Source organism: Panthera pardus, unplaced genomic scaffold (assembly GCF_024362965.1).
Source record: "Panthera pardus isolate Hobbes unplaced genomic scaffold, ASM2436296v1 HiC_scaffold_27, whole genome shotgun sequence".
NCBI classification, from domain to species: Eukaryota; Metazoa; Chordata; class Mammalia; order Carnivora; family Felidae; genus Panthera; species Panthera pardus.
The window spans coordinates 113,681,946-113,695,892 of record NW_026526843.1 but is presented as its reverse complement, the minus strand read 5'-3'; the positions used below and the strand labels follow the sequence as shown (position 1 = coordinate 113,695,892).

The following is a 13,947-nucleotide window of genomic DNA, read 5'->3' as shown; positions in this document are numbered from 1 at the left end:
ATGCTTGGCAGTTGTGAGGTGCTCACCTGACTTTTGCACATACAGCAACTGGTCACCTCGTTGGGGTTTTTGTTTGATTTGGTTAGCTTTGGAGACCCGTTTTCTTCAGGGGATTTTGCCAAGCTTAAAAAATAAGTAAAACCCACCAGTCTTAATTGGGGTCCTTGCGTGACCTCAGCGGTAACTACAAACCCTTCAGCGGTGATGGGGCGACTTTGGCACATTTATCATAGCTGTTGTTGTCTCTTACGTTCAAACCTTAGCTCCTTCTGGTAGTGGTGAAGGAGCATCCACACACTTCCCTGGGGCGACATTGAAACCTTTTCGAAAATCCACTTGGCAAAGTATGTTAAGAACCTTAAAGTATACATATTCGTACTCATTGCCTCGTGGTTAACTTCTGGAAATCTATTTTTTTTTAATTTTTTTTCAAAGTTTATTTTTGAGAGAGAGAGAGACAGAGTGTGAGCTGGGGAGGGGCAGAGAGAGAGGGAGACAGAATCCAAAGCAGGCTCCGTGCTGTCAGCGAAGAGCCTGATGCAGGGCTTGAACTCATGAACCATGAGATCATGATCTGAGCTGTCAGCACAGAGCCCAACACAGGGCCCAGTCTCACAAATCGTGAGATTATGACCTGAGCTGAAGTCAAGAGACAGACGCTTAACCAACTGAGGCACCCAGGTGTCCCTTAATTTAGATATTTTTATATATGATTTCCTCATGATTCACAAAGGATTTAAGTTGGCTTATAAACATGTATGCAGAATTACAAGGCAAAAAAAGCTAAAAGTTATTTGTTAGAGTTGGGCCACTAATCGGGCTTCAGTCTTTCAGTGGCCTGCCTGAAAGAAATGGAATCATTTAAAATTATTCAGTGGCCACACTTTAAAACCAGTGTCTTAGGAGAAGTGTATTCATTCCTGATACTTGAACTAGAAAGAAAAGTATTTCTTGGATCCCCAAAGGGAGGACATTTTACAAGATAATAAACAGTCCTTGAAGACATCCTCACAGAATGCAGAGCACCAGGTTTCATGGAGCTTTTTAATGTAGCACCCACTAATATACTTCACCAGTGGCATCCCATCGAATCCACTTGAATTAGCAGTAACTTGGGATTTTATACGCAAGGCTATCCATTTAAAAGATGAAAGCAAGAATCTTAGATAAAGACTTTTGGCAGAGTCTCTGGGGGCCACAGATCATACACAGGTAACCAAATTTTTATATAACTAGTTATTTCGAGATATTTGACTCTTAAATACAAACTATTTACCTCGGTGCACAATGGATATAACGATTAGTTATAAAGTTACCATTATATACTAGGGTTTATTCCATAATGAATACTGAAGATAGTTAAAGGTGCTTACTTTTCAGTTTGCTGAAGTTAAAGATACTCTAACTCACATGCTAGGAATGACTTTATAGACTCATCTATGGGACAGCTCACCTTTCAGTAACTGATGGATTTAAATTTGCACAGTTATCTTTCGTTCTACAGCCCTTCTAAGATGGCCAGTCAGGATTAGTAAATCAGCTTGCGGCCAGGGAATGACACGGAATGAAACGATCCATGTGAATAGTAACCCTCATAACCAAAGTTCATGTTGGCTGTGTTCGGTGCAGGAGAAGCAACAGACAGTTATGTTCATAAAGTTTTCCAGGGATTGGAGTCCATGAACAACACTCGAATGTAAACTAAAAAATTCTGCCTCTGGGTCTCTAAATAAGAGGAAAGAAGTTAGCAGCGAAGTACATACAGCACACCAGTATGATCAGATTAGCTGTTGTGTAAGAGATTGATAAAACGTATTTTACTAAAGCTATTACAAGGTGTAGAAATTAGGGGTAAAAAGCGGATATACCAGAATCGATAGGTTATATGTATCATCATTGCAAGTAGTAAAGTTGTAAACGGTATGCTCGTTTCAGTAATTCTTTAACTGTTCAACGGATTTTTAGAATTTCTCTGTAGGGATTGCTTTCGATCTGCTTTATAATGCCATGTTACCTTAGCCTGCATATCTCACTAGTTGGAAATAACATGAATGATGTTTAAGTGTCTGAATTCTTTCACTCGATATTAGGACTGATTATTATAAGTAGCTTAATGACTTAAAACCTTAGCCTCTGAGAATATATTTATATATGAGCTTATTTTTTACACAATTTAATAATTGTCTCATTTGTATTTAATAGTTTATCACCTTTGGAAGTGTGCAATTTAAAGCTCCCTAATGTGGATAGTCTTAAAGCTTTAAATGTATAATCTGTGTTTTAGGACATGGACTTTGTGCGCTTTATCATCAACTGCTTTAAGGTTTATTACCCTAAATACCTCTGTAAGTAACTTACTCCTTTATAAAAATATAATGTGTAGAAACTATAGGCAGTGACTGAGATAGCTTTATGTTACTATAGACTTTAATACCTGAAGTTTTATATTCTGACGAAGAACTTAAATGTGTGCATAGAAGTTTAAGTGCGTATCCTAGTAGACATAAAGGAAATTTTTCATAATCATTGTCCTTTACAGTTTTAAGAATTTAAATTCAAAACTGTATATACGGCATCCTGTAACACACACATACATGGGGACATAAAACATACCTTTATTTCCAAGATTTCCCATTTTTATTCATCTTTCAGTGAAAAACTCATTTAAAATGATATTTATTATATGGAACTTCTTACATGCAAGAAACAGATAAACAATACTGATAAATAAAGTATATGTGTGATAAGCAGTACTCATGCATAAAGTACACTGTATTACTAATTGCTGTTTAAAAACTATCATTAAGAAAACAGTAGACTACATTTGAATTTAGAATTTGTTTTTGTGATTCTTGCATTAATTACCTGAATGAAGAACACGTAAATCTTAGGTACCCATTTTGATTCATTGATTTCTTGGATTTATATGGTGGTTTGCCTCTGGAGAAATGAAGACACTATCCCACATAAATAGTCATATCTATGTATTTTTTAAATGTTTACTTACTTATTTTGAGAGAGAGGGCACGTGTGCGTGTGAGAGCAGGGAAGGGGGAGAGATAGAGAAGGAGAGTGAGAATCCCAAGCAGGCTCCTCGCTGTCAGCACAGAGCCAGACGTAGGGCTCAAACTCACCAACCATGAGGTCATGACCTGAGCTGAAACCAAGAGTCTGATGCTTCTGACTGAGCCACCCAGGCACCCCAACAGTCATATATTTGAATTCCAGTGGGCTCAAAGTAAAAAACGCAGGAGAGAGACAACAAGGATATCAGAAAATGGAAACTCACAGGTCTGCCTGGGCACACCCCTGGAAGATACCATAATTAGGGCCTTTGGGGACTCATGACTTAGGTGATGCAAAAGCATAAAACCCCTAAATCATCTTACTTTGATGTGCTTTCATATTATTAATGTGAAGTAAGGAGCAGACAAAAAGCATAATGGATTTCGAGGATCACTGCCACTCCTACCCCTATGCTCTCATGTCTTCAGAGAGGGTCCTCATGAACCTTTTTAGGTAAAGAGACTATTTGGTCTGGGAAACCTGGAGGATCTGCTATTCCTTCTGAGTTCTTCCTGGATCCACCACGTACCCCGATTCATTTTACTGAGCAGTGCCAATCAGTGGTCAATAGGGCGTCACTACCCCATATGGTTAGTTTGTTCCTCTTATGTAAAACATGAAAATAAAATATCCACTTGTTTATTGAAATATCTAAGTTTGTGAAGAGCCATTTATCAATAGTATAAATACCATTATTACCTTACAAAACACATCTAAGATTCTTTTGAGAAAACTATTAATGAATTCATGGGCCTATATAAAGATGAATTGAAACACTTCATTCCAATTAACTAGAGGTAATGCATATATTTTACCTACATAATGTAATTTTGCAGACATTAAATTTTATAGAATCTTAAATTGGTTATGCTTCAAAATCTGTCATGAAATACAACCATTATTTCTTAAAATCTTAAGTCCAGATCTTTTTAGGCATATCACAGATGAAGACTGAGGTTATTAAGCTCCAGGGTACCTCTTTGAAGATACCTTGTTTCTTACATGTACTTTACTTGTCCTACATTAATAACCATTCTAGGAGCTTCTCTGCTCAGAGAAGAATGAAATTACATTTTGATTCATTTGGAATAGAATGAATTAGGTATCAAGAATTCCCTTTGTGATTTCTGGTTCTTGTAATTGTTAATAGGGCTATTTAGGTCTTCTAAATATGCAAATAATACTACTGTATACTTTGGGAATTATTGGCTTCCTGGGGCTCATAATATGAAGAAAAGTATAAGTAATTTGCCTTTCTTAAAACATAATGCATTAAAATTGGGGTGAGGGGAAAACGTGTAAGTGGTTTTACAATGTAATCCCTAGAAAATTATCAGAACTTGGGGCGCCTGGGTGGCTCAGTCGGTTAAGCGTCCGACTTCGGCTCAGGTCACGATCTCGCGGTCCATGGGTTCGAGCCCCGCGTCGGGCTCTGGGCTGATGGCTCAGAGCCTGGAGCCTGCTTCCGATTCTGTGTCTCCCTCTCTCTTTGCCCCTCCCCTGTTCATGCTCTGTCTCTCTCTGTCTCAAAAATAAATAAACATTAAAAAAAAAAAAAAGAAAAAAAATTATCAGAACCAATAAATTACATTGAGGTCATTCCTAAAGTTCACTGTACATCGGCACTAATATGACATACCACATCCAAAGACTCCGCTTACCCACTTATTTATTTTGTACCTTTCTGCAAACAGCAAAAGCCACAAATGAACAAAAGAACAGACTGTTTGCCAAAGGACAATGATAGCGCATTGTTGATTTCCCAAAAGCCACCCTGAGTGGGCCCCTCATCAGTGAGAAGTTAATTTGGTTTGAGCACCACTCACACGTCACCGAATCAGAACTGAGTCAACCAGCTCAGTGTTTAGTTACATTTAGATCACCAGCTTTTTCTAGGCCAGGTATAAGTGATGATTCTATAGTGATACTAAATCACATTCATTGAATTTTTTTTTGTTGTTTTTTTTGTCTTTAAGCAAAAATGGTGATCTTTGATATGCCTTGGATAATGAATGGTGAGTATATTATTTATACTTCGCTAAAACAAAATGTCTGATTTCCTTTTTCCCAATGTAGCCATATTTCTGTGGTTGTTTAAAAAAAATTTACGTTGTGCTTGTTGTATGCTCTTTAAGAGGCCGGAGCTGGAACATTCAAAGACGATTCCTAAGCAAACTCAGTTAACATTCTTGCCCCAGGCTCTGGGGATATACATTAGTCTTCTCTAAAAACAGCATCAAGATGTTCAACCATTCAGGTGAAACTAGAGCCAGGAGCCTCAGTTTGTCACACACGGATGGGGTATGTCACCGAACATAGGCCTTGGCTAGGTTTTCTCATGGGTTTCGGGCATTGAGGAAGAAGGTGGGATGAATCTGAAATGCACTCCAAATTGCTATAGTCACTTAATAAGACAGTCATGATACATTTTGTGGTGAAAAAAAAAAATTGTTAAAGCATTGAAAAACATTCTTTACCAACTCTAATGTGATTATATAATACTGTTATAAACATCAGGGTGCATATATCCCTTTGAGTTAGCGTTTTTGTATTCTTTGGGTAAATAGTGGTGTGATTTCTGGATCATAGGTAGTTCCATTTTTTTCTTTTTTTTTCACGTGTATTTATTTTTGAGAGAGAGAGAGAGAGCAGGAGCAGGGGAGGGGCAGAGAGAGAGGGAGACACAGAATCCAAAGAAAGCTCCAGGCTCTGAGCTGTCAGCACAGAGCCCGTCGCAGGGCTCAAGCCCATGAAACATGAGATCATGACCTGAGCCGAAGTCACACGCTTAACCGACTGAGCCACCAAGGCGCCCCGGGGTAGTTCCATTTATAACTTTATGAGGAACCTCCATACTGTTTTTTTACAGTGGCTGCACCAGTTTGCATTCCCACCATCGCATAAGGGTTCCTTTTTCTCCACATCCTCACCAACACTTGCTCTTTCTTGTGTTTTTTATTTTAGCCATTCTGACAGGTATAAGGTGGTATCTCATTATCGTTTTGATTTGCATCTCCCTGATGATGAGTGATGTTGAGCATCTTTTCATGTGCCTGTTGGCCATCTGGATGTCTTCCTTGGAGAAATGGCTATTCATGTCTTCTGCCCATTTTTAATTGGATTATTTGTTTTTTGGGTGTTGAGTTTTAGAAGTTCTTTATATATGTTGGATACGAACCCGTTATTAGATAGGTCATTTGCAAATATCTTCTCCCCATTCAGCAGATTATTTGCCTTTTAGTTTTGTTGATTGTTTCCTTTGCTGTACAGAGCTTTTTATTTTGGTGTGGTCCCAATTGTTTAGTTTTGCTTTTATTTCCCTTGCCTTAGGGGACCTGTCTAGAAAAAAGTTGCTACAGCTGATGTCACAGAAGTTACTGCCTGTATTCTATTCTAGGATTTTTATGGTTTCAGGGCCTCACATTTAGGTCTTCAATCCATTTTAAATTTATTTTTGTGTATGGTATAAGAAGGTGGTCCTGTTTCATTCTTCTGCATGTAGCTGTCCAGTTTTCCCAACATTTCTTCAATAAACCATCTTTTTCCCATTGGATATTCTTTCCTGCTTTGTTGAAGATTAATTGACCATATAATTGTGGGTTTGTTTCTGGATTTTGTGTTCTGTTCTATTGATCAACGTGTGTGTGTGTATTTGTGCCAGTACCATACTGTTTTGATCACTACGTCTTTGTAATATAACTTGAAGTCCACAATTGTGATGCCTCCACCTTTGCTTTTCTTTCTCAAGATTGCTTTGGCTTTTCAGGGTCTTTTGTTGTTCCATACAAATTTAATATTATTTGTTCTACTGTGAAAAATGCTGTTGGTACTTTGGTAGGGATTGGGTTAAATGTGTAGATTGCTTTGAGTAGTATAGATATTTTAACAATATTTATTCTTTTAATCCATGAGCATGGAATTTCTTTCCATTTCTTTGTGTCATCTTTAATTTCTTTAATCAGTGTTTTATAGTTTTCAGAATACAGGTCTTTGACCTCTTTGGTTAAGTTTATTCCTAAGTATCTTAATATCTTCGATGCAGTTGTAAATGGGATTGTTTTCTTAATTTCTCTTTCTGCTGCTTCTTTATTGGTGTATAGAAATGCAACAGAATTCTCTACATTGGTTTTGTATCCTGTGACTTTAATGAATTCGTTTATCAATTCTAGCAGTTTTTTCGTGGAGTCTTTTAGGTTTTCTATATATAGTATCATGTCATATGCAAATAGTGAGGGTTTTACTTCTCCCTTGCCAGTTTGGATGCCCTTTATTTCTTTTTGTGGTCTGATTGCTGTGGTTAGGACTTCCAGTACTATGTTGAATAAAAGTGGCTAGAGTGGACATCCTTATCTTGCTCCTAACCTTAAGGGAAAGGCTCTGAGTTTTTCACCGTTGAGTATGATGTTAGCTGTGGGTTTTTATATATGGTCTTCGTTATGTTAAGGTATGTTCGTTCCCTCTAAACTAACTTTGTTGAGGATTTTTAGCAATGAATGGATGTTGTACCTTGTCAAATGCTTTTTCTATCCTCTTGAAATGATCATATGGCTCTTTTATTGATATGATGTATCACGTTGATTGATTTGTGAATATAGAGCCATCCTTGCAACCCAGGAATGAATCCCACTTGATTGTGGTGAATGATTTTTTTTAAATGTATTGTTGAATTTGGTTTGCTAGTTTTTTATTGAGGATTTTTGCATCTGTGTTCGTCAGTGATATTGGCCTGTAGCTCTTTTTTAGTGGTATCTTTATCTGGTTTTGGTATCAGGGTAATACTGGCCTCATTGGGTTAATTTGGAAATTTTCCTTCTTATGTTTTTTTGGAGTAGTTTAAGAATAATTATTAACTCTTCTTTAAATGTTTGGTGGAATTCACCAGTGAAGCCATCTGGTCCTGAACTTTTGTTTACTGGGAAGTTTTTGATTACTGATTCAATTTCTTTGGTGATAATCTGTCTATTCAAATTTTCTATTCCTGTTTCAGTTTTGGTAGGTTATATGTTTCTAGGAATGTTCTTCTAGGTCATCCAATTTGCTGGCATATAGTTTTTCATAATGTTCTCTTATAATTGTTTGTATTTTTTTGGTGTTTATTGCTATTTATCCTCTTTTGTTTGTGATTTTTATGTATTTGGATGCTTTCTCTTTTTTTCTTGTTAAGTCTGGCTAGAGGTTTATCAGTTTCACTGGATTCTTCAAAGAACCAGCTTCTGGTTTCATTGATCTGTTATATTATTTTTTTGGTTTTGTTTTTTAGGTTCGTTTTCATTTCTATATCATTTGTTTCTGCTCTGATCTTTGTTCTTTCTTTCCTTCTGTTGGTTTTAGGTTCTCTTTGTTATTTTTCCAGCTCCTTTAGGTGTAAGGTCAGGTTTTTTATTTGTAAATTTTCTTGCCTTGAGGTAGACTTGTATTGCTATAAACTTCCCTCTTAGAACCATTTTTGCTGTGTCCCAAAGGTTTTGAATCCTTGTGTTTTCATTTTCATTTGTTTCCACGTACTTTTGTATTTCTTTGATTTTTCTGGTTGACCCATTCATTGTTGAGTAACATGTTATTTAACCTGAATGTATTTGTGGTCTTTCCAAATTTTTTCTTATGGTTGACTTATGATTTCATAGCACTGTGGTCAGAAAAGATGCATGATAGGACTTCAATCTTCTTGAATTTGTTGAGTCTTGTTTTCTGGCCTAATATGTGATCTCTTCTGAAGAATTTTACATATGCACTCGAAAAGAATGTGTATTCTGCTGTTGTAGTATGGAATGTTCTGAATATGTCTGTTAAATCCATTTGGTCCAGTGTATTACTCAAAGCCGTTGTTTCTGTGTTCATTTTCTGTTTACATGATTTGCCCATTAATATAAGTGGGATGTTAAAATCCTCTACTATTATATTATTATGTTAGTTCCATTATGTTTCTTATTAACTGTTTTATGTACTTGGGTGTCTTCATGCTGGGTGCATAAATATTTACAATTGTTATTTCTTCTTCTTGGGTTATCCTCTTTATGATTATATAATGCCCTTCTTCATCTCTTGTTACAGTCTTTGTTTTAAAGTCTAGTTTGTCCAATATAAGTATTGCTACTCCAGATTTCTTTTGACATCCACTTGCATGACAAATGTGTTTCTCCATCCCCTCACTTTGAATCTGCAGGGGTCTTTAGGTCTAAAACGAGTCTCTTGTAGGCAGCATATAGATGGGTCTTGTTTATTCATTGTCGCCCTGTGTCTTTTGATTGGAGCATTTAGTCCATTTACATTCAATGAAATTATTCATAGTCATGTATTTATTGCCGTTTTATTACTTGTTTCGTGGTTGTTCTTGCAGATTTTCTCTGATCCTTTCTTGTCTTTCTTTCATGATTTGCTGGTTTTCTTTAGTGGTATATATGGATTTCTTTCTCTTTATTGTTTCCATATTTATTAGTGGTTTTTGATTTGTAGTTCCCATTATGTTTATATATAACCTCTCCTGCATATAGCAGCCTTTATTCAGTTGATGGTCATTTAGGTTTGAACCCATTCTTTCCTCCTCTACTCCCCCTCTTTTGGGTATATGTTGCCATATTTTACATCCTTTTATTTTATGAGCTCATTGACTGATTTCCTACAGAAATACTCATTTTTACTGTTTTCGTGTTTCCTACCTTTATACTGTCACTTTCGATCTTTCCTTTCCACTTGGAGTCCCCTTAATATTTCTTGCAGGGCTCGCTCGGTTAGTGGTCATGAACTCCTTTAGATTTTGTTTGTGTGGGAAACTCTTTATTTCTCCTTCTATTCTGAATGATAACCTTGCTGGATAGATTATTCTTGGCTGCAGGTTTTTCTCATTCAGCACTTTGAATGTATCACATCACCCGTTTCTGGCTTAGAAAGTTTCTGCCGAAAAAGCCACTGATACCTTTATGGGGTTTTCTTTGTATGTAACTATATTCTTTTGTCTTGCTGCTTTTAATATTCTTTCTTTATCAGCATATTTTGCCATTTTAATTACAATATGTCTTGGTGTGGGTCTGCTTTTGTTAATTTTTTGGGGGGGGGGGTTCTCTGTGCCACCTGGATCTGGGTATCTGTTTCCCTCCCCAGATTAGGGAAGGTTTCAGCTATTATTTCTTCACATAAATTCTCTGCCCCCTTTCCTCTTTTTTCTTCCGGGATTCCTATAATATAAGTATTATTATGTTTGATGGAGTCACTGAGTTCCCTAAGTCTATTCTCATTTTGTGTAGTTCTTTTTTTTTTCTCTTTTGTTCATCTTGATTATTTTCCATTACTCCATCTTCTAGGTCACGAATTGGTTCCTCTGCTTCCTCCAGCCTGCTGCTGTTCATTTCCATCAAGTGTGTTTCTCACTTCATTTATTGAGCCCTTTATCTCTGCTTTGTTATTCCTTATCTCTGTGTTAATGGTCTCACTGATGCCTTCCACTCTTTTCTCAAGTCCAGTGAGTATCCTTGCGATCAGTGCTTTAAATTCTCCATCAGGCACGTTACTTATATCTGTTTCACTTAGATCTCTGGCCATAGCCGTGGCCTTGTCCTGTTCTCTGTCTTCTTATTTTGGCCAAGTCTCGGTGCCTGTTTCTGTGTGTTAGGAAAGGCAGCTCCGTCTCCTGTCCTTGAGGGTGATGGCTTTATGAAGAAGAGACCCCGTGGTGCCCTGCTGTCTAAGTGTCCCGGGCCCGGTGCTCCTGGGACTGTCTCCAGTGTGTGCTCTGTGTGCTCTGCTGTTGTGTCCTGGCTGCTTTATCCTCGGGCCAGTCATTTGCAGAGACTCTCTTTGCCTGCTGTGGGCAGTTTTTGGTGTCTGGCCTGAATGTGGCACATTTAAACTAGGTATGCTCTGGTCTGCTTGTGAAATGAGACCTGTTGCTGCCACTACCAGATCCGAGGCCTCACAAAACTCCTGGGTCAGGAGACACCATGTTGGCAGGGCTTTGGGCCGGTCCTCTAGGGAAAGGGTCCTGCTGACCTGGGATTTAGGCAAGCGTGACCGGGAAGGATGGTTCTTCTAGAGCGCAGCGATGTGGAGGAGGTTGGTGTAAGCAAATTAAGTAGCAAGTGTCAGCACCGCACTGCTTCCTACAGGTGGCCCTGGGCTTCCGCTGGGGCGGGGCAATGAAATGCTACTTGGCAGTTTCTTTGTTCCAGAAGGGATCTCTTCATGAATGCTGCCCCTCGGAAACCTGCTCCGAGATGAGCGAATAACCTTTGCACTCTGTGCCCCAGGCACTCTTCAGATCACTTTTTCCTCGCTGTATGTCCACGGCCTGTTTGCCCTGCCTTCTCTCCACGAAGAGCCCCAGTGTCCTCTGAGCTCTCCCAGAGCCAAGCATGCTGACCTTTAAAACTCCAGGCTTTGAGCCCCACTGGTTGTGAGAACTCACAAAATTCAGGCCCTCTCACTTTCCAAGCCATTTGCTGTACATGTTTGTTTTCCCCATGTGCTCCCCTGTGTGCTGGTCTGTCTGCCTCTCTGTCGCGCACACACACTCTCTCTCTCTAACCTGCCCTTCTCCGTGACTGAGGTTCTCTTCCCACTGAAGCAGCCGTGATCCATGTCTCTCCCAAGCCAGGTCTCCTTACATTCTACCTTCTTCGATGTGGCTTCTTCTCTACCTTTAGTTGCAGTTTGTTCTGCCAGTCTTCAGATCGATTGATGGGGCATTTAGGATGATTTGGTAGTTATCTAGTTGTGTTTGTGGGACGAGGCGAGCCTACGGTGCTCCTAGTCTGCCACTGTCTCCCAAGATCTCTCTCAAGAAAGAATAGTCTTTGTAATAAATGATACTGGGACAACTGACTATCCACATTCAGAAGAATGAAGTTGGACCTCTACCTCCCTTCACATACAAAAATTACTTCAAAATGGATGATCAGAGACCTAAATATAAGAATTAGAACTGTAAACCTTGGAACCATAGGAATACATCTTTGTGGCCTTGCATTAGGCAGTGGTTGCTTAGATATGACACCAAAAAAAGCACAAGCAACAAAAGAAAAGAATAGATACATTGGACTTCATTAAAATTTCAAATTTTGTGCTTCAAACGACACCAGCCAGAACGTGAAAAGACAGCTCTCAGAATGGAAGAAAATATTTACAAATCGTGCATCTGATAAGGGACTTATGTCTAGAATATATAAATAGCTTTTACAACACCACAATAAAAAGACAAATGGCCCAATTAAAAAGGGCAAAAGATTTAAATAGACATTTCTCCAAAGATAGGCAAATGGGCAATAAACACATAAAAAGATGCTCAACATCATTAGTCATGAGAGAACTACAAGTCAAAACCAAATGAGATACTAATTCACACCAGCTCAGATGGCTGTGATGGAAAAGACGTGTTGAGGATGTGGAGACATTGGAACCCTCATACATTACTGGTGAGAATGTAAAATGATGGGGCCACTCTGGAAAGCAGTTTGGCGGCTCCTCAAAAAGTTAAACATAGAAGTACCATATAATTCAGCAGTTCCATCCCTAGGTACGTTCCCAAAAGAATTGAAAGCACGTGTCTACACAAAAGCTTGCACACAGGTCTTCATAGCACTATTCTTCATGATAGTCAAGTGGAAAGTACTCAAATGTTTATCTGTTGATGAATGGATAAACAAATGTTGTAGATCCATAAAACGGAAAATTACTCGGCCATAAAAAGGAATTACGTACTGATACATGCTACATCACAGAGGAACCTTGAACACATTCTGCGTGAACAAAGCCAGTTAGAAAAACCACGTGTTGTATAATTCCATTTATGTGCAATATCCACAACAGGCCAATCCAGAAAGTAGATCAGTGGTTGCCCAGGAATGGGAGAGGGAGGGTAAAGAGAGATTGTTTATAGATAGGGGTTTCTTTTTGGTGTTACAAACACATTCTAAAATTAGATAGTGGGGGATGTGTGCCTGGCTGGCTCAGTCGTTTGAGCATCTTACTCTCTTTCGGGTCAGGTCATGATCCCAGGATCATGGGATCCAGCCCCACGGCGGGCTCTGCGCTGAGTGCAGAGCCTGCTTAAGACTCTCTCTCTCTCTGTCTCCCCCTCTGTTCCTCTCTCCCATTCATGTGCGTGCGCTCTCTCTCTCTCTCTCTGTCTAAAATAAATAAAATTAGGTAGTGGGGATGGTTATAAAACTAAATACACCAAAAACCATCGATGTGCATACTTGAAAGGGGTGAATTTTATGGTATGCGAATTATTATCTCAATAAAGCTATTATAAAAAAATCAGATTTAGCATTTTAGTTAATTCAAGTAACCTAGCTTCAAATACGTCATCTCACAGACTTTTTAAATCGAAATTAAGGAAAATGTAAATATTACATAAAATTTAAGCATAATTAGCCAAACTAAAAATGCAGTTTCCTGAACCTGGATTTAATTTTTATCATACTGTTTGATTTCCTGATGTTTTTTCATTGATGCTTTTGCAAACTTAATGCAGGATTCCTCTTTTAATTTGTTTAAAATGTGTTTAGAATGTCAGAATGGAAACAAGGTTTAAAAAAAACTAAATCTAAATTAGAATGGCATGAAAGAACAAGATTGTAATTACTAAACAGTTGTGTTTGATAACGGTTTATTCTTGCAGATTCCGTGAGTTCCTCACAATTAAATAAGCTGCAGGGCTTGGGAGAAAGGCAGAGATGTTTAGGGTTGGGATGGAAGTCTGAGTGTAGCTCAAACCCATAAATAAGGAGAGCCACTGCTTTCTCTTCTTGACTTCCCATTTGAGGAGGTCTTTCAGGTTGGGCGTTTATCAGAAGTGTAAGGAAAAATGACTCTTTCCATACTCTTGCATAGTTATCCCTCAAATCACAGTACTATTTGATTCCGTGTCTGGGAGTCTTAGCGGTT

The 13,947-nt window shown here is 38.3% G+C and overlaps 1 protein-coding gene across 2 annotated transcripts in view; it reads left to right on the top strand.

The window, feature by feature from the left end:
- The window catches only part of MOSPD2 (motile sperm domain containing 2), a 53,829-nt gene that overhangs the window by 20,432 nt on the left and 19,450 nt on the right, over positions 1-13,947 (top strand). For both annotated transcript variants that reach the window (XM_019417937.2, XM_019417936.2), the window contains exons 6-7: positions 2,285-2,345; positions 5,043-5,081. In XM_019417937.2, the coding sequence (XP_019273482.2) occupies positions 2,285-2,345; positions 5,043-5,081 (100 nt within the window). The remainder of the gene's footprint in view (positions 1-2,284; positions 2,346-5,042; positions 5,082-13,947) is intronic.